The 19,001-nt window shown below is 37.2% G+C and overlaps 1 protein-coding gene across 3 annotated transcripts in view; it reads right to left on the bottom strand.

Annotated features, from left to right (window-relative positions):
* Positions 1 to 617: 617 nt before the first annotated feature.
* The window catches only part of STX11 (syntaxin 11), a 55,667-nt gene continuing 37,283 nt past the window's right edge, over positions 618 to 19,001 (bottom strand). For all 3 annotated transcript variants that reach the window (XM_074187762.1, XM_074187763.1, XM_074187764.1), the window contains one exon: positions 618 to 1,501. In XM_074187762.1, coding sequence (XP_074043863.1) covers positions 630 to 1,501 — 872 coding nt within the window. In that variant the 3' untranslated portion in view covers positions 618 to 629. The remainder of the gene's footprint in view (positions 1,502 to 19,001) is intronic.

The raw sequence follows: 19,001 nt of genomic DNA, 5'->3' as shown, positions 1-19,001 counted from the left end.
TTATGACTTTAAAACAAAAAAACAAAATTTTAAAAAACTCTACTCGGTAAGGGAGAAAAACAAGTAATTTTACAATTTTAGGTTTTTGCAAGGCAAATGGAGTTAATGGCTTGCCCAAGGCCACACAGCTAGGTAATTATTGTGTCTGAGGTCACATTTGAACTCAGGTCCTCCTGACTCCAGGGCCAGATGCTCTATCCGCTGCACCACCTAGCCACCCCGTGAATGAAATTCTTAAGGTCCCAGCATCTAGTTATGTATGGGAGTAATTTGCTTTTTCAGTGAAACCACATCATTTCAGTGGACCTCTCATTGGACTCCTCCCTGCAGATATGTTAAGGAAAATGCTTATGATTCTGATTTCCCAGTGCTCCTGCCTCTCCTTTCCATAAAAAGAATGAAGGCATTTGGATACACAAACAAGAGTAAGTTCTATAGTAAATTTTGTTTTTTTACTGATGCAAACTTTGGCAGTATCCATTGTGTTTTGGAGAGGAGGTGGAGGCGAGCCTTGTCCGCCGGCCTGCTGCCGCTGCTGCTGCTGCCCCGAGAAGCACGAGGATGGCGACCAAGCGGCGCCCCCCAGGCCGGGGTGCTGGCCAGACGGGGCCCCGGGGGCCGCGGGGGGCTCACTGGAGGCAGCGGCAGCAGCAGCAGCACAGCGTCCGGCACGGGTGCCTCTTCTTGTACTCCACCGCTCTCTTCACGTGGGCCCGGGCCTCCCCGGTGTAGCTCTGGGTCTTCTCCACGTTCTGCTCCACCACGTCCAGCACGTCGCCCTGCTCCTCCACCAGCAGGGCCATCTGCAGGAAGAGCTCGTGCAGCTCGCGGACGCGGCCCTCCAGCTTCAGCAGCTCCTGGTGCCGGCTCTCGATCTCGCTCAGGGCCGAGCGCGCCCCCTTGACGTCGGCCAGCAGGTTCTCGGAGAACACGTCCCACCTGCCCTGCTCGCACATCTCCTCCAGCTGGGCCCCCGACACCTCCTTGCCCACGATCTCCAGCTGCCGCCGGATGCGGATCTTGCAGTTCTCCCTCTGGCTCATCTCGGCCCGGTTGTAGTCGCGCATGGCCTCCTGGAAGGCCCGCGCCAGGGCGCCGGCCTGGGCCTCGGCGATGCGGCCCGCGGCCGAGTGCGCGCCGTACTTCTCCTCCGCGCGCTCGCCGAAGGCCCGCAGGCTCCGCAGCCTCCCGTGGATGGCCTCCCCGCGGCTCTTGATGGCCTTGGCGATGGAGTCCGTGTCCCGCTTGATGCTGCTCAGCCGCCGCATGGAGGTGAGGAAGCGGGCGTTCTGCTTGCCCAGCCGCCGGACGTCGGCCACCAGCAGCCGGGTCTCGCTGCGGATGTCCCGGACGTCCCGCTGCAGAGACTCCAGGACGTGGTCCGTCTCGAACACCACGCGGCCCTGCTCCGCGTCCCACTCGTCGTCCTCCTCGTCGCCGCACTCCAGGTCGTACCGCCTGGAGAGCTCCAGCAGCTCCGCGAGCCGGTCTTTCATCCTGCCTGGGGAGAGACAAGGCGAAACGGTGGTGAGCCCGGCGGTGCGCGGCCGGCACCCCGGGAGAGTTAACAATGTATCATCATCTTGTTACAGTATACTATAACATATAATGTTAAATGATACAGTATCTTTTCAAGGCTCATGGTCAGATGGCCTGATGCCAACAGAACTGAAAAGTCAATGACTCCCTCCCAGGACTGAAGGCTGGAATCACGCTCGAAGGCTCTCCTTGCATCTTGCCATGCTAACGAATGGAAATAATATTTTGATATCATATAGAATATGGTTTGCTATAATAAGATTTTCATATAACTTTGCTTTGATATTTACATAAATTTATATGATTATTATATGATATATAATTCTTCATGACTATATGTAATATATAACACAATATAATTATATATAATATATTATAACATATGATTCTTTACTACTATATAATATATAGTGCAATATATGTAACATAACTTACAATATATAATTCTTCACTACTATATATAATATATAATATAACATATAATATCATGTAATATATAATTGTAATATGATTCATCACTATTATATATAATGTGTAACACATATAGTATAGCATAATATATGTAATATAATGTAATATATAATTATAATATAATGTATAATTCTTCACTACTATATATAACATATAATATATAATTGTAATATATGATTCTTCACTACTATATATAGTAATGCATAACATATAGTATAACATAATATATGTAATATAATGTATTATACAACATAATGTAATATATAAGTATATATTATAATATAATATATAATTATAATATATAATTATTATAACATATAATTCCTCACTACTATATAACATAACATGTAATATATAATTCTCTACTACTATATGTAATAAATGTAATATAATGTATAGTATAATATAATATATGATTATTCACTACTATATAATATATAATATATGTAATATAACATGTGATATAATGTAATATATAATTGTAATTTAATATATAATTCTTCATGGCTATATATAATAGTACATAATAACACATATGATGTGATATATAACTATAATATATAAGACTTCACTACTATATATAATCTATATCATATAACAATATATAGCATAACATGTGATATGTAATATAGCATATAATATTATATATAATGTATAGTATATGGAGTGTGTAATATAATATATAATATCATATATTGTATTGTAACAAAATTATTATTATCTTAACTCATGCCCATATAGGGCTTGGAAGTTTCCAAAGCACTTTCTTCATAACAACCTATTGAGGTACTAGCCCCAATTTTTTAAGATGAAGAAAGTGAAGCTTTGAGAGGTGATTCATTCAGGGTCACACAGTTATAGCAGTGGAAAATAGTACAGTTTCCAGGCAGTTAAGTGGCACAGTAGACAGAAGGCTAGATGTGGAATCCAAAAAATTGAAGTTTGAATTCTGTCTCAGACACCAGCTAATGTGACTTTGGGCAAATCTCATAGCTTTTCTGCGCCTCAGATTCCTCCTCTGGAAAATGTGGATGATAATAATACTTAGTCTCAGGGTTATTGTGAGGATCAAATGAGATAACATACTTTGCAAACCTTAAAGAATTCCAAAATCTTTTGTAGATTTTATAGGAGAGAGGAGGGATAAAAAAAATTATCTAGAAATGCTGTGGAAATGAGAGGTCTTCATAGAATACTGAATTCTTCCTAGCATTTATTTTTTTACAAGGGATATTCACAAATCTGAAAGAAAGGGAATTGCCTTATCTCTTATATACAAACAGAAGTGAATACTAATGTTCTACTCTAGTTCTACTAATTAAAGTTAAAGAGGTGTGTGTGTGTGTGTGTGTGTGTGTGTGTGTGTGTGTGTGTGTGTCTCCAAAGTTCTTAATGATTTCTTATAAGAAAAGACTCTCAATTCTCCAGCACTTTCTCTCTTAGGGATGGAAATCAGCACACTGAAAACACCTGCTGACTTTGGGGACTTTTTGCTTTGTGGAATATTTAAACAAACATGAATATTGCTGTCAACAATACCCAAAGACAGATGTAGTCTGAGCCTCTCTGTTTCTGGATTTCAGTGCTGCTTTTATGCACAATCAGTTCTTAATCAACAATTTCAAAGTTCAGATTTCACTGGGAAATTGCTCAGATTATTCTTTTCTCATTTTGCCATACTAACAAATGAAAATAAATAATCCAAATCGAGAAAATGAAAAAGGAGCACAGGCTCTTTGAACAAGTGTGATGACCTGAAGAAGCACTTGAGCAAATCACAAGCATTCAATTATCCAATAGTTATTAAGTACTGACTGTATGCTATGCATTGTGGAGTCATCTGAGGATGATTAAAGAGTGAATAAGGCTGTTTACTGCATCCTCAGTGGTTTATATTCTAGGAAGAATTTTTAAAATACATATAGATATACACAAAAGCACACATAATTTTAGACAAATTTTAACTTCTCTGGATCTCATTTTATCATCTGAACAATAAGGGGTTTGCAATCAGCCTCTAAGGTCTCTTCTGGCAAAGTAAAATGTGACAAATCACACACTCCACATTTCAACCATCTTATTCTCTCCTCTTTATGGTCTATGTATCATACTAGTAACATATTCACCTCTTCATTGAAATCCTTAAGACCTTAAGAACTATCTCATGCTTTTTCTTTCTCAATAAAATTTCTCTCATCTCCTAATAAATAGTCCCCTAAAATTTTCTTGTGGTATATCTCTCCTTTATTCTCCTCACATTCATATTTACTTCTATTATCAACCATAGAACCCTAAGATTTGGAACTTGAAGGATCATAGAGATCCACTTATACAAATGCCTCATTTTATAGATGACATATTTCTTCACTACATTATAAGCCCTTGAGGACAGACAAGTCATTTGTCATCTTTATATCTCTAAAGTGTTGTTTCATTGAACCAGAAGAAGAGAAATTTAATGTGTTTTTAAATAAGGAGTGAAGCCGTCAAAATGGGTGAAATCAGGGCAGGTTTCATGGAGGAGGTGATAGAAAAGATAAGATGTTTATCAGTGGAGTTAAGGTTTGGGTAGGAGCGGAAGAATGGAGAGATTATTTTAGATATAAAAACAGCACCAGTACAAAGGTAGGAAAGCATGCAATGTTTTCTATAAGAAGGGCATGTCTAATCTGACTTCAGTATATGGTATGTGATAAGGAATAGCTAGATGTTCAAATCCAGATTCAGATAGTTACTATCTGTGTGGCCCTGGGCAAGGCATTTAATCTTGTTTGTCTTAGTTTCCTCATTTGTAAAATGAGCTGGGGAAGAAAATGGCAAACCATTCCAGTATCTTTGCTAAGAAACACTCCCAAAAGGGTTATAGTCACACATGACTGGAAAATGACTACAAAGGAACGATTTAAAAACACTAGAATTCTCTAGTTGAGCACCAGTAATTGACAACCTGTGATGTTATTAAAGTAATAAATAATTAAATTTAGCTTAATATGGTTGAGTCTTTGTTATATTAGAGATCACTTGCAATTTTTTCCTTGAGGGTGCACTTAATAATATTGTGGGGAAGTGGGATACTTATCTAGTAGATTCCTTTTCCTTTGCATCAGTGATCCAGATATCCTTAACAAGGCCAGAGAGTGTGCCCTACATCTTTTTTTTTTGTTCCCAGTGAAGAGAGGAAGGCCCCTAAAGCTTTTCTTTGACTAGCAGTACTATTTGCTAAAAATTCTGACTGTGGTTCCTGCAGAGATTTTCATAGCCTCAGGTACAGTGCTTGATCCTATGTTATTTGGACCTTGGCATTCAGTTAGTCCTGCCCTCTGGATCTGTTTTTCAACATGGCTAGTTACTTGATCACAAATATAGCTTTGGCTTGCAACAATAGCCCTATTCATAGACATAATAGGAGACTACCTTTCTCTTGTGAGGCAAGGGGGAGGGGCAACGAAAGGTTCAGATACCAAAACTATCAAACTCAAATTGTTTTGCTTTTTGTGTTTGAACTGCTTACCATTAGCATTACTCCTTAATGGACCTCTTGAAATATGGTTTTAAGCAGGTAAAGGCTGGGGTCCCCCACTGCAGTTTTCCTCTGATGCCTTGATACCTCATTGTGCTGTGATAATGGCCCTATGTTCAGGAACGCTGTGCCAGTGTGGGACATGAAGTCTACTCTAGCAGGTCCCACCAAACTGAAAAGTATTCCAGTTCCAGTGGAGACAGGCTGTATATCTGCTTCTCAATAACCAGCCTGGATGAACTTAGAAAGGCCCATCACCAAGTTGGCTGTAGGTTGATGAATTTTTAAGCCACAACTCTTGAAGACCATCTGGTAAAGCTGCAGGTCTCAGGACTCCTTTACAGTCAAAAATTACTAAAATGTTTTAGTATTATTATGAAAATATCTTTGACTTCACAGATTTCCTAAAATAGTCTTAGGGCCCACTCCTGGCCCCACCAGGGATCCCTAGACCACTCTGAAAATTTCTGTGATACGACAAAATCCAAAATCTTTGATATATTGACCTAAGGTAGGAATATATTAACTAGCCAACACCAACAAAGATTAACACATTGACATTCTCTCTTCATATAGAACAAGAGTTTCTAAATGAATAAGAGATATGTTTTGATGGAAATTGAAAAATTAGGGAATGGAAGCCCTATGGTATTCACTAGGATTAATGGGTCACCATTTTAAAAAGTTATAGCAGGCTCCCTACAAGGTCACAGGAACAGGTGTACATTAGAGCCCTACAGAAACTGAGATAAATCTCATTCTCTCCCTAATCTTTATATCCCATCAAAGTTTACCAGTCCTACAGTCTATTCCCTTTGGATTCTGCTCTCTTGCTTCCCTATTTCTGTCAGTGGTACCATCATTCTTCTGATCATTCAGGTTCCAAACCTTAGAGTCATCTCTGAATCTTCACTTTCCTTTATTCCTCATCTCCACTCACATTTTTTTATTATTTTTTGCAAATATCATCTGGACCCATTTCTTCTTCATTCCCACTTCACATTGTTCTTGTTAAGAGGGCTCCATGATCCTCTGATCCATCATAAACAAAACTCCTACACTTCAATGGTTCTGTGTTCTGACTGATGTGAATTCCTTCTCATAGAAAGTCTTTAAAGAAAGACTGGAAGAGCACATCAGTGATGTGGCAGAGGGAATCTTTGTTCAGATATGGGTTGGACAAGATGATCTCCTGAATTCCTTCTGAGATTCTACTCTGGGATTCTTTAATATATTTGTTCACATCATTTCCCTTGCCAAGAATCACTATCCGCTCCTCTCCATTAATCTCAGTACTCTGTATTTCAGATAAGGCTTTGAGTAGATGGTAACCCAAAGTGTGCCTCAAACAAATGACAATTCCAAGGGACCCACTTTTGAAAGGAACCTAGGAGATGTAACTACATATAATGCTATTTTGTCTAGAACTGAGGTTCTTAACCTTTTATTCCATCATGAGCCCTTTTGGGAGTCTGATGAAACCTCTATGAAACCTATGAACCTCTTCTCAGAATAATGGGTTTAAATGCATAAAATGAAATATATAAGATTACTAAGGAAATCATCTATATTGAAATAAATATAATTTTTTAAAATTAAAATTCATGGACCCACTTGAAGTCTTTCCATGTCCTCCTTGGGAATCTGTAGACTGCAGCTCAAGAACCTTTGGACTAGACTATAAAGTTTTTAAAGGGATTTGTGATATAGTTCCTTGATACTTAGAAGCTATGACTAGCACAGAGCTATGTAGTAGGCCATCATATATTGACAATTAATGAATTTTAATATTTCTCACTTTTTTTCAAAGTTACTCTGTCATTGTTTTCCACTTCTTCATTCCACAATGTACCTAGAGATCTTGAATAGCTTTTTAGACAATAATTATCCTTTTTCATTGTTTTTACTCATTTGGGGGACAGCTTCTAATCAGAGTTAGTAAGAATTTTCCTTCAATTGGCAGTACTTAACTATGTCAATTGCTCTTTCCAGGAATCTTCCTTATATTTTTCTCTTTTATTAGAGAATCTTTCTCTTCATGTCGCATATGTATCACATAAAGAATCAAATATGGAATGTTAGAGTTAGGGACTGGAAGAGAATCTAGGCTCAGGATATTTAACCTGGGGTTCAGAAACCTCCAAGTCTTCCATGAATAAACTTCAAGGACTCTATGAACTTTGATGAGAAAAAAATGTCATCTTTATTTTCACTTATCTCTAACTGAAATTTAACATTACTTTATTTAAGAACACATACATTATTCTAAGATGAGGTCCATAGACTTTTACCAGACTGCCAAAATGGGTCCATTGTCCTGGAAATCATTAAGAATCTCTAAACTTTAAGTCCCGGATTTCACAGATTTCTGTTACTGAGACTCAAACAGAGGTGAATTAACTTGCTACAAGTGAAAAAACTAGGATATAGCAGATCTAGGATTATAATGCAGGTTTCTTTACTCTTTTAGTCAATGTTACATCATGAGGCCCTGAGAATTTAAAGATACTTTCAAGTAGAGAAAAGAAAAAAAAAAAAAGAAAATCCAAGGATTTTGGAGAACTCTCTTTAAAAACAACAAAAATGTAAGTCATGAGATTTTAACACATCTGATATTTTTTAACACTGACCAAAATCCAGTGTTCATATTTTCTGTAAAAATGTGTAAATATATTTCTTGAATTTATCTTCAATACAGACTCAAAACATTATTCAATTTTGTAAGCACTAAATTGTTAAAATGAAATAAAAAACAAGAAAACCTCAATCTAAGGCACAAATGGAATCTATAGTTAATGTGGCATATCAGATTTTTTAAAAATTTGTTTATTAAAAGAATTATATGGAAATATCCTAGGAAAAAATGGGATTATTATATTTGCTACTGGTAATTCATGTAAAAGAAGTAATTTAACAGAGCAAATGGATTAGAAATTTTGTAAAACACTCATATCCCCCAAGCTAATTGTTTAGCTGTACACATATGACTCTTAGGAGATTTTATTCTCTCAGAATCTCAAAGCTACAAAGCCTATTATTGTTCACTATATGATCCTAAGGGTCATAAAGAAAATTCTCTTCAGGACACTTGGAGTTATAACACAAGTATTTTAGTGATGCTATGAAATAGTTATAAGCCTTTTGAGAACAAAACTTTTGTCAATTATTTTTTGATACATTCTTATCATTTCAAAGTCCAACTTAAGAGTTCATTCAGTTCAAATTGAGGTGATGGGGGGTTATGGCAGATAAAATACTGGTCCTGGAATCAAGAAGACCCAAGATCTCTGATTCTCAGGCGCCTGATATCTGCCTACCTCAGTTTCACCATCTGTAAACTGGGGTAATAATAGGAGGTCCCTTTCAGGGCAATTGGGAGAATCAAATGAAATAATAAGTGGGAAGTACTTAGGATAGTAACTAGCTAATAGTAGTCATTTAATAAATGCTTATTCTTTTCCCTTCCCCTTCTGAAATGGGTCTGAACAGGAATAGCTTCTACAATATCCCTGACAAATGATTCAGTTTTAGTTAAATGTCTGTTAATGTTACTATTAATGATGGGGATTTCATGAACTCTGAAGAGGCTTCTTTACACAAAGGCCTTATCAACAAATACCAACTTTCTTTTTTTTTTAAGTTTTTTTTTTGAAAGGCAATGGGGTTAAGGTACTTGCCCAAGATCATACAGCTAGGTATTTATTTTTAGGTTGGTTTTTTTTGCAAGGCAAAGGGGGTCAAATGGCTTGCCCAAGGCCACACAGCTAGGTAATTAGTAAGTGTCTGAGACCGGATTTGAACCCAGGTACTCCTGACTCCAGGGCTGGTGCTTTATCCACTATGCCACCTAGCCACCCCAGCTAGGTATTTATTAAGTGTCTGAGGCTGGATATGAACTCAAGTTCTGGAGCTCTATCCACTACACCACCTACCTACCCCCAAATACCAACTTTCTAGAAAAAGATAGCTCAACTCTAAAGTAACTTAGGAATGTGGAGAGATTTCCAAATGGGATAAAGTCCCAAAATGTATCAATGAGATGATTTAATATGATTCAATTTTGAAGATCATAGTTATAGAATTGAAAATGTTCTGAGAGATCATCTAGTTCAACCTATCATTTTAGATATGAGGACACCAAATCCTGGAGAAGTGAAGTGACTTGCCCAAGGTAACACAAATACTAAGTAACAGCACTGTCCTTCAAATTAAGACCTTGTGCACTTTCCCCCTAACACCTGGGGCTTTCCATTGAGTTGTCCACAGTTTGGTCTTATGCACATTTAAAAGATATCCAAGAGAAAATTCTTTTTGAGTTTTTTTGGCAAACAAATATGTGTTTATGTGAGAAAACTGAATTAGATCATCTTATTTCTTTAGCTACAAGAGTCCGTTACGTCAAATTTTCAGCTAATTGCTTTTGCAAAGACATTTGATACAGTCAGGGCAGTTACTGACTTCATAGTTGATCTCGCAATAACTTTCTAGTTCAGGTTCCTACTATTACCATGAACTCTTTCAGAGTCAACATAAATTCCAAATTTATTATGCTGATTCATAACAAGAAATAATTTCACTCTTCTAAATAAAGCCAATCTCACCTGTGATAAACCTATGACCATCTGCAGTTGGCTCCTTGAGGAAAAGGGAATGGATTTTTTTTTAATTGTTCAATCATTTCAGTCATGTCTGACTTTTAGACTCAGTCTATTTGGGGTGGAGTGTAATTGTTATTCATCTCCTCTCTTACCAATCTTCCTTCAATTCGCTGTTAATAACATCTTTCTAATTTTCACAATTGAACTCATCATTCTATACTCAAAACTTTCAGTAACTCAGAATATAAAATACAAACTCTTTAATCTCACATTCAAAGTGCTTCACAAACTAACTCCAACCTACCTTATCTAGAATGATTTCATGGTATTCTCCTTCATATACTATCTGGCTAGACAGAGCATTATGGCATCCTTCCTTCTTTCACCACAGTGTTACTGTACTTTTCATCTCCCTTTGCCTAAAATAGAAGCTAGCCAGTAATTATAATGGTAGGGAATATAATTTTTTCATCTTGCATCACCATCTCACAGTACATAAAGTGCCTTTCTCATAGTACTTAATATATTCATTGAATTAAATTCCCTTCAAGTTATACTTGACTTCACAAAATAAACCTTCATACATATCCATGAAGTCAGAAACTTTGTGTTTTGTCCATCCCATCTGTATTGCAACTCATTATGGAGAAGAAGACTAGTCAGATGTTTCATTGAATAGCCATTATGTTTTTAGAGATCACTGATTATTGATAAAGAAGAATTACGACAATGAAATTTCAAGGTTGGAAGTTAAATAACTGCAGATGTTTTCCTCATCACCATTCACAAATCAACCAAGCTCTTCTCTTTTCCTCCAGTAAAAAAGTTTAAACAGTTTAGCACTCTTTCACAAGATTTTTTGGGGATGATGTTTTAGAACTAATTCAAAAAAAGCACAGATGGTTTCTCCTTTTCACCTTTCTCCTTTTGTTATTACACTTACTGCATGCTGCCTTTTGAAGATCTATAGAATTCTCATCACAATCTGTTCTGCAGGAAGTAGATATCACATGTCTCCTTGGCCTCTACTTTTGAAGCCTTTCTACATGGTTGCATCTGCTACACCCTGTGTTAAGTTCTCCAAACAGCCTTTCGAGAATCTAAGCAGGGCTTATTACCTGGGATCCGTGAATTTACTTTTTTAAAAACATTTTTATAGCTACTTCCATATAATGGTTTTCCTTTATAACACCAGAAATTTCATTTTCTACATTCAGAAACGTTATTCTGAGAAGTCCATTGTCTTCCCTAGACATTTAAAGATATCCATGACACAGGAGTTAAGAACCTCTGATCTTGAGTCACCCTAACCTCAAAATGAGGCATTAGGTACAATTTAGCAGGAAAGACTGTCACTTGAATAAGATTTTGAAAACAGAATTTTAAATAGAAGAAAGGGAGGGGAGGGTATTGCAGGTATAGACAGCAACTAAAGTCCTGTTGTTACTCTTGCTCTTTTTTGACTAAAGGCGATCTGGAATTAGGCTATAAAGTGCTGTTCAGCCAGGATTTCACCTGAGGGTTATTTACTTTAAGAGGAGGCTTCTAGGAATCATAAAACAGGGACCACTTGCTCTAGATTCCTTAATTCTGTCACCTTTTCCCCAGATTACCTAGTATCACCATGATCTGCAATTCTATTAGATTCCGTGCTCCCCAATTAAGACCCCAAACAATCAGATTGCTAATCTCATAAATTAAACCAGTGATTTTGAAATAAATAGGTATTCACTAATAGAAATACTTTTCTTCTCCTTCTTTTCATGTTATTATTTCTATAAAACCACATAAAAATATTCCAACATTCAATCCTGGCAATGACTAAACTACAGTTTTACAACACCCATTGAACAATCTCTGAAGACAAAGATTCATTGTGGTTACACATTACTGACCAAGATGATCATGGTAAATTACAGCAAGATAGAATTAAGCAAACATTTATTTGACATCCTCCTCTGGTGCTTTGTCACAGTATGAAGTTGGTCCCTAGATTGTCAAAGATGGTGCTAGCAGTGCAAGGTCTCTAAGAGTTTACCATATTGGAAAGGCTTTGAATATGTGTTGATATTGGACTTTGTGACTATTGTCTAAATGACCAACTTCAGTCTCCTCTCCAGAGGAATGACCATCAGCTAGTGAATCATTTGAACAACAGCAACTTATCAAACTACCTAACAAGTTGATGAGAAACTGAAATTTATAGTAGTAGAAGGATTCTTTAAACATTATAGTTGACTTCAGAAAAGCAGGGCAATTAGCACCTGTGCTATGATGTTAAATTTATATAGATTTTTAAAATGTTGATGTAATAGATTCTGTTTCACATACAACCTTTTTTCCTGTTCTGTGTTTTTTCCTGTTGTGTGTTTTTTAATCATACAAAACATCCCTGAAATATTTGTGTTTGTCAAGACCATTAAAGAAAAAGACTAGTGACTTATTTATGGAAAAGGTTAAAAAGGCAGGAACCCTAGTTAACCAGGTCCTGATCCCACTCTATTTCTTCTACTTACTTAGGACAAATTGGGTGATTCAGGGTATGCTATCGATATCCATTACTTTTCTAACTCCATGCTCCTGTTCAAGCTGTCACCCATGCCTGTAATATCTCTAGCACTTATCATAGTGTTTATCACATAGTAGGTGCTTAATAAAATTTTGCTATTATGTCTTGATTCCACTTCATTTCTACCTTTTAAGATTTTGCTAACACTATGTCTTTGCTTAGAGAGCAAAGAGACATACTTTAATGTTAGTCTTCTGAAGGCATGACTAGTCAATGCATTGATCAGAGTTGTGGAGTTTTCAGTTGTTGTTTTCTTTTACATTATTATAATGATTGCATAAATTGGTCCCCTGGTTATGGTTACTTTCAGGTCATACTAGTCTTCCCGAGGTTTTTTTTTAATTCTTCATATTTGTTATTTCTTAATGTATTCTTAATAGACAAATTAACAATCCCTTCCTTTTTTCCTTTGTTCTTTTCCTCTTTCCTGTCTTCCGCTTTTCTTTCTTTCTTTCCTTCCTGTCTTCCTTCCTCCCTTTTCCCCTCTTTCTTTCCTTCTTTTTTCCTTCTTTCCTTACTTCCTTTCTTTTCCTTTCCTTTTCTTTCCTTTCTTCTTTTACATATTTTTAAAGCAAGGAAACATTCTAAGTATTAGAATGAATAGAACCTGTTATTTTACTTGTATAGGGAATTAACAATGAAAACTAGCACTTTCTCAATCAATACAGATTAGCATTTGCTCTGTAATTTATTGTCTTGGAGACAGACTTGGAACCCTAACAGGTCAAATGACTTGCTAAGGATCAGGAAGCCAGTATGTCAGAGAACCTTGCTCCTTTGTCTGTCTTAAAGGAGTTATCATTTTAATAAGTCAAATAAAATGAGATTGTATCCCATTTCAATCAGAGATGTCCCAATAAGTATTATATAGGTTATCTGCAAAATTCCTTAAATTTAAAGCTTGAAATTTTGTTGTACAACTAGTCCCTTATTTCATTAATAATAGAAATAAAACATCCACACATTAACTTTATTTTAAACAGGGAATATCCATAGTGATAAGAACTAAATAGTCAATCATTTGACTCCTAGAAAGTACCTAACCAATCACCACATTTTAAATGCAAGAATGTACTCAATTATAAGTAGTTTTTGGTCCAATAAAGTTTAGACTAGACTACAGTTTAACGGTGAGAATGGAAAGGAAGACTCAGATGTGGGTGATATCATGAAGGATGAATCTTTGGATCTTCATGATGACTAGTTGAATATAAGGGGAAATGGGAAAGTCCTTGACTCCAAGATTTTGAACTGGATGATGGGCAGAATGATGGTACCATTTTCAAAAATAGAAAATTCTAAAGGGGGAATTGTCTTTTGGGAGAAAATGATTACATGCTAAACTTTAGATATGTTGAGTTTGAGGTGAAGTCTAAAGAATGTGCTATCTTCTGGGGAAAGATGATTACATGTTCGATTTTATATATGTTTAGTCTGAGGTGCTGGGATGGGATAGGAACCCACATCAAAGTGGGACTAAGTTAGAATGTGGGACTGGAGCTCAGAAAAGATATTTGTCCTTTGTTCTTGATACCATGACAAGAACATGAATTGGATTTGAGTGAGGGAGTGCTATGCTAAGTCATCAGTCTCAGTTTCTCCTCCAGAGTCATCTGGGTCCAGTGGCCAGATATGAATCAGGATGACTGAATATTGTCCTGGATGTGAGGCAATCAGGGTTAAGTGACTTGTCTAATGTCACACAGCTAATAAGAGCCAAACGTCTGAGGTCACATTCGAACTCCAGTCCTCCTGATTCTAAGGTCAGGACTCTATCCACTGCGACTGAGTATAGATTTGCTAATTATGCAAAGAGAGATCATGGATTTCAGGCTAGAAAGAACTTCTTTTTTTTTTGCAAGGAAAATGGGGTTAAGTGGCTTGCCCAAGGCCACACAGCTAGGTAATTATTAAGTGTCTGAGGTAGGATTTGAACCCAGATACTCTTGACTCCAAGGCCAGTGCTCTATCCACTGCACCACCTAACTGCCCCTAGAAAGAACTTCTTAATCCACTTAGTCCAATTCCCTAATTTTACACAGAAGGGAGTTGGGGAAGTGAATAAGGGAAGGTGAGAGAGTACAAGAACCTAAGGAAGTCAAGATTCCTCACAAATAGGGCAGTAAAGTGTTAAAAAATGGACCAGAAGGAACATAAAGAAAACCATGGAGAGAACAAGCTATCAAATCCTTCATCCAGTCCAAAACCTGAACCAGAACAAAGCTACAGGACCAGACCAGCATTAATCCAGGTGACCCAGCCCAACCTGATATCCTGGTAGTTCACACCTAACTCACAGCAGGAGACAGGGCTAGAAGTGATGCCCAGACATGCAAGAACCAGAGCAGAAAAACGGGCCAAACACCCTTTGGAAGGTATTACCAACACAAAGATCACATTCATAGTAAGGGACATAACCAATTCCAGGTTTGATACTATGCAAGGAGGAGACAGGGAAGGGACCAAGGCCAAAATCCAAGTTGAGGCCTCAGGAGAATGAGCCAAAACCTAGGAATCCTTGCAGGAAGCAAGGACTAGTCTCAGCCACTATATCCAGGTCCAAGAAAGGACTACACTCTTCAGAAGTATTGAAGTAAGAAGAGTCTGATCCCAAGGCAGAAACTAAGACTAAAGATATGAATAACAAAAGTGACCCATACAATTAAAAAAAAAAAATACCATATAGTGAGAGGAGCAAAAAAAGCAAACCCAGAAGAAAGTAACTTCACAAGCCCAATAGAGCAACTGAGAAAAAAAAGGGTTCTGGCTTCCAGGAATGGAAGAAATAGAATAAGAGACACAAAAGATAAAAATGGAGTAGCAGCTAATAAAGAATATCAAAGAGAATTTAAGAACCAGTTTCCCTGAAAATCAGAATGGACCAGACAGAAAGTAATGATTCAATGAGATAAATGTTAAAATAAGATAAAAAAGAGTATTAAAAAAAAAAAGAAAATTTAAAGTATGTACTTTTAAAAACAACTGACATTGAAAACAGGTCAAGGGTATTAGATCAAATCAGATTCAATAGACTACCTGAAATCATGGTTGTTTAACAGATGAGGGAACCAAGGATGAGTGAACTTAAAAAAAATAAACTTGTCTAAGGTCACCCAGGCAGTGAGTATGTATATGTACTTGTTTTAGGGGGCAGTGGTGGAAATGAAGTCACTAGAATAAATAAGATATCCAAGGGGACAGAAGAGCAGAGGGCCAAGGCTCAGGCCATCTCTCCAGGTCCTTCTATTTCTGAAATGTACTGAACTTTCACAAATGAAAAACAGGTTTTACTGCATTTATATCTGATTTGGATCTAGCAAAGCCTGTCAAGCAACATTTTGATAGGGTAATTCATATGAGTGAAGAAGAATGACAATTGAATCACTGAGTCAAAAAGCAACACTCATTGGCCCTTCTTTCAATTTTATAATGAATTGGTAGTCAGTCTAATACCTTTTCTCTCCCAAATTTATTTTGAAGCCTCCCAAATACTGAGCTACTTCTGGCAATGCAAGACAATGTGTACTTCCCTGGAAAGGACACTGGCAAGGTAAGTGAACTTGTCCATAGTACTAAAAACTTCTCCATTTGCTGTAACCTGGTTCCACATATGGATGGCATGGAGCTGGCTGATGTGTTTTCTTGGCATTTTCTTGATTATTACACCAATATTAGCACAAGCAGCAGAGAACTGATCTATACTCTGTTGCATCTCAGCATCAGAGGCTGCATTGAAGACACAGTCATCTACAAAAAGAAGATCATATACCAACACTCCCTCCATTGTGCTGACTTCATTGCTATATGCCTATGAAACTTGATCAGTCTACCAGTGCCATGTTAGGAAATTGAATCACTTCCATGTAAATTGTCTTAGGAAGATTCTGAAGATCACCTGGCAGGAGAAGATGCCAGACACTGAGGTCCTTTCTCAAGCTAAACTATGACACTCCAAAGAGTACCACTACAGTGGACTAGACACATTATTAGAATGCCAGACGTATACTTGCCAAAAAACCTATTTTATGGATAACTCACATAGGGCAAACACTCACAAGGGGGGCCAGAAGAAGCCATCTGGGACACCCAAAGGTCTCATAGAAAAACTTTAGAATTGATTGTGCAGCATGGGAGACATTCAGGACCATTCAGCATGGTGTGCCCTCATCAGTGAGCAGGCTATGATCTTTGAAGAAGGAAAATTGAGACAGCTCAAAGGAAACGTGATATTTGCAAGTTTAGAGTACCCAGCCCAGAGGTTCACATGGATTATTTGTGCCCAACCTGTGGTAGAGCATTCCTAGCTTGTTTTGGTCTGATCAGTCATGGTTGGACACATTATAATTTGCCTCAAATCTAGTGATGTCATTTTGGTCTTCATTAACAAAGAACAAAAACCAACCATAATGAATACAAAGTTTGTGATAATTTTAAGCAAAAGAAATCATGGAATTTTCAGAATCATTAAAGCTCTTCATGGGGGCAGCTAGGTGGCGCAGTGGATAGAGCACCGGTCCTGGAGTCAGGAGTACCTGAGTTCAAATCCGACCTCAGACATTTAATAATTACCTAGTTGTGTGGCCTTGGGCAAGCCACTTAACCCCATTACCTTGCAAAAAACAAGAAAACTAAAAACTAAAAATCCTTTTAGGGGCTGCTAGGTGGCGCAGTGGATAAAGCACCCACCCTGGAGTCAGGAGTACCTGGGTTCAAATCTGGTCTCAGACACTTAATAATTACCTAGCTGTGTGGCCTTGGGCAAGCCACTTAACCCCATTTGCCTTGCAAAAACCTAAAAAAAAAAAAAATAACTCATTACCTAATGTGAAGTTTTATTGGAAAAGAGAATAAAGTAATTATCCATTTACTTCTCCAACTCTTTTTATAGGGTTAAGTGACTAAACCAGGTTCATATAGTCAGTGTCTAAGGTTGGATTTGAACTCGTCTTTCTGACTTGAGGCCCAGAGCTCAGCCATTGTGCCACATAGCTGTCCCAAAAGATTTCTGTTTCTATGCAGATAACAAGAGTTAGGGGAAACAGTGTGCTTTTTTTTAGGGTTTTTTTTTGCAAGGCAAATGGGGTTAAGTGGCTTGCCCAAGGCCACACAGCTAGGTAATTATTAAGTGTCTGAGACCAGATTTGAACCCAGGTACTCCTGACTCCAAGGCCGGGTGCTCTATCCACTGCACCACCTAGCCGCCCCAACAGTGTACTTTATAAAGAAATTCTTTTACTGATTTTATTGTAATCAATTAACTATATAATTATTAGTGTAATTTAGAGGATTATTTTTGACTAATTGCTATATAAAATAATAGTAGTAACCCTTGATATTTTAAAAACATTTTAAGGTTTGTAAAGATCCTACATAGTAAGTATTACTGTCTCAGTTTTTTAGGTAAGGAAATTGAGGCTCACAGAATTTAAGTGATTCATCTATGGTTGCCAAATTTACAAAAGTCTGGTAGGATTTGAACTTGGATCTCTCAACTACAAGGCTACTGGTCTTTTCCACTGTTCTATACTGTTTCCCAGTGTAAAACTTGTCTAGCATTATAAGGGAATATGTTTCCACAATGTTATTGGTGAATTTTTCAGATCATTCAAAGTTTACATTTCAAAAACTTTTAAAATTTGAACATTTTGATGGAATCTTTCTAAACTATACTGAATATTTCCCTGATTTTTAACAAAATATGCTAAAAACAATTTAATCTTGTCCAAATGTCTTAGCTTCATTAGTATGAAAATCCATTACTGTACTATTCACTAATACAGTTCTGTGTCTTTCACATTTTGTCTGCTTCATCTAATGATAAGAAGGTTGGAGTAGTGTCTACCTCTAACAGCTCTCCTTTTCACTTCTAGTTGGTGACCTTTACTCGGCTAGGAATTGGGAAACCAAAAAATCAACCTTGTTTGTTACTGTATTTTAGCTGTGTCAATAAGCTCTAAGGAATAAAGAACATAGCTGTGTGACTAATTCTTTGTAACCAGTTTTTTAGGCTTCAGAGAACTTTGTCACTTATATCTTGTTAAAGGTCCTTTTCTAGAGGATGGCAGTCATCAGGTGTTAACCATTAATCAAAATAGAATTTTAAAGTTCAAAGTAACTTTAAAGGGAACTTAGTTTGATTCAATTCAATCTAATAGATATCCATATGTATTCAATCTAATAATTCTCTATTATGTACAAGTATCAATTACATACAAATATAAAAAAGATCACTTCTTACTCAAGACCAAAGTCCTAATCCAGAAATCAAGAGTGAAAATATGAATAACATAAGAAAATGACAAAT

Source organism: Macrotis lagotis, chromosome 5, assembly GCF_037893015.1.
Source record: "Macrotis lagotis isolate mMagLag1 chromosome 5, bilby.v1.9.chrom.fasta, whole genome shotgun sequence".
Lineage (NCBI taxonomy): Eukaryota > Metazoa > Chordata > Mammalia > Peramelemorphia > Peramelidae > Macrotis > Macrotis lagotis.
Note: the sequence above shows the minus strand (reverse complement) of the source record. Positions and strands in the feature narration are given on the sequence as shown.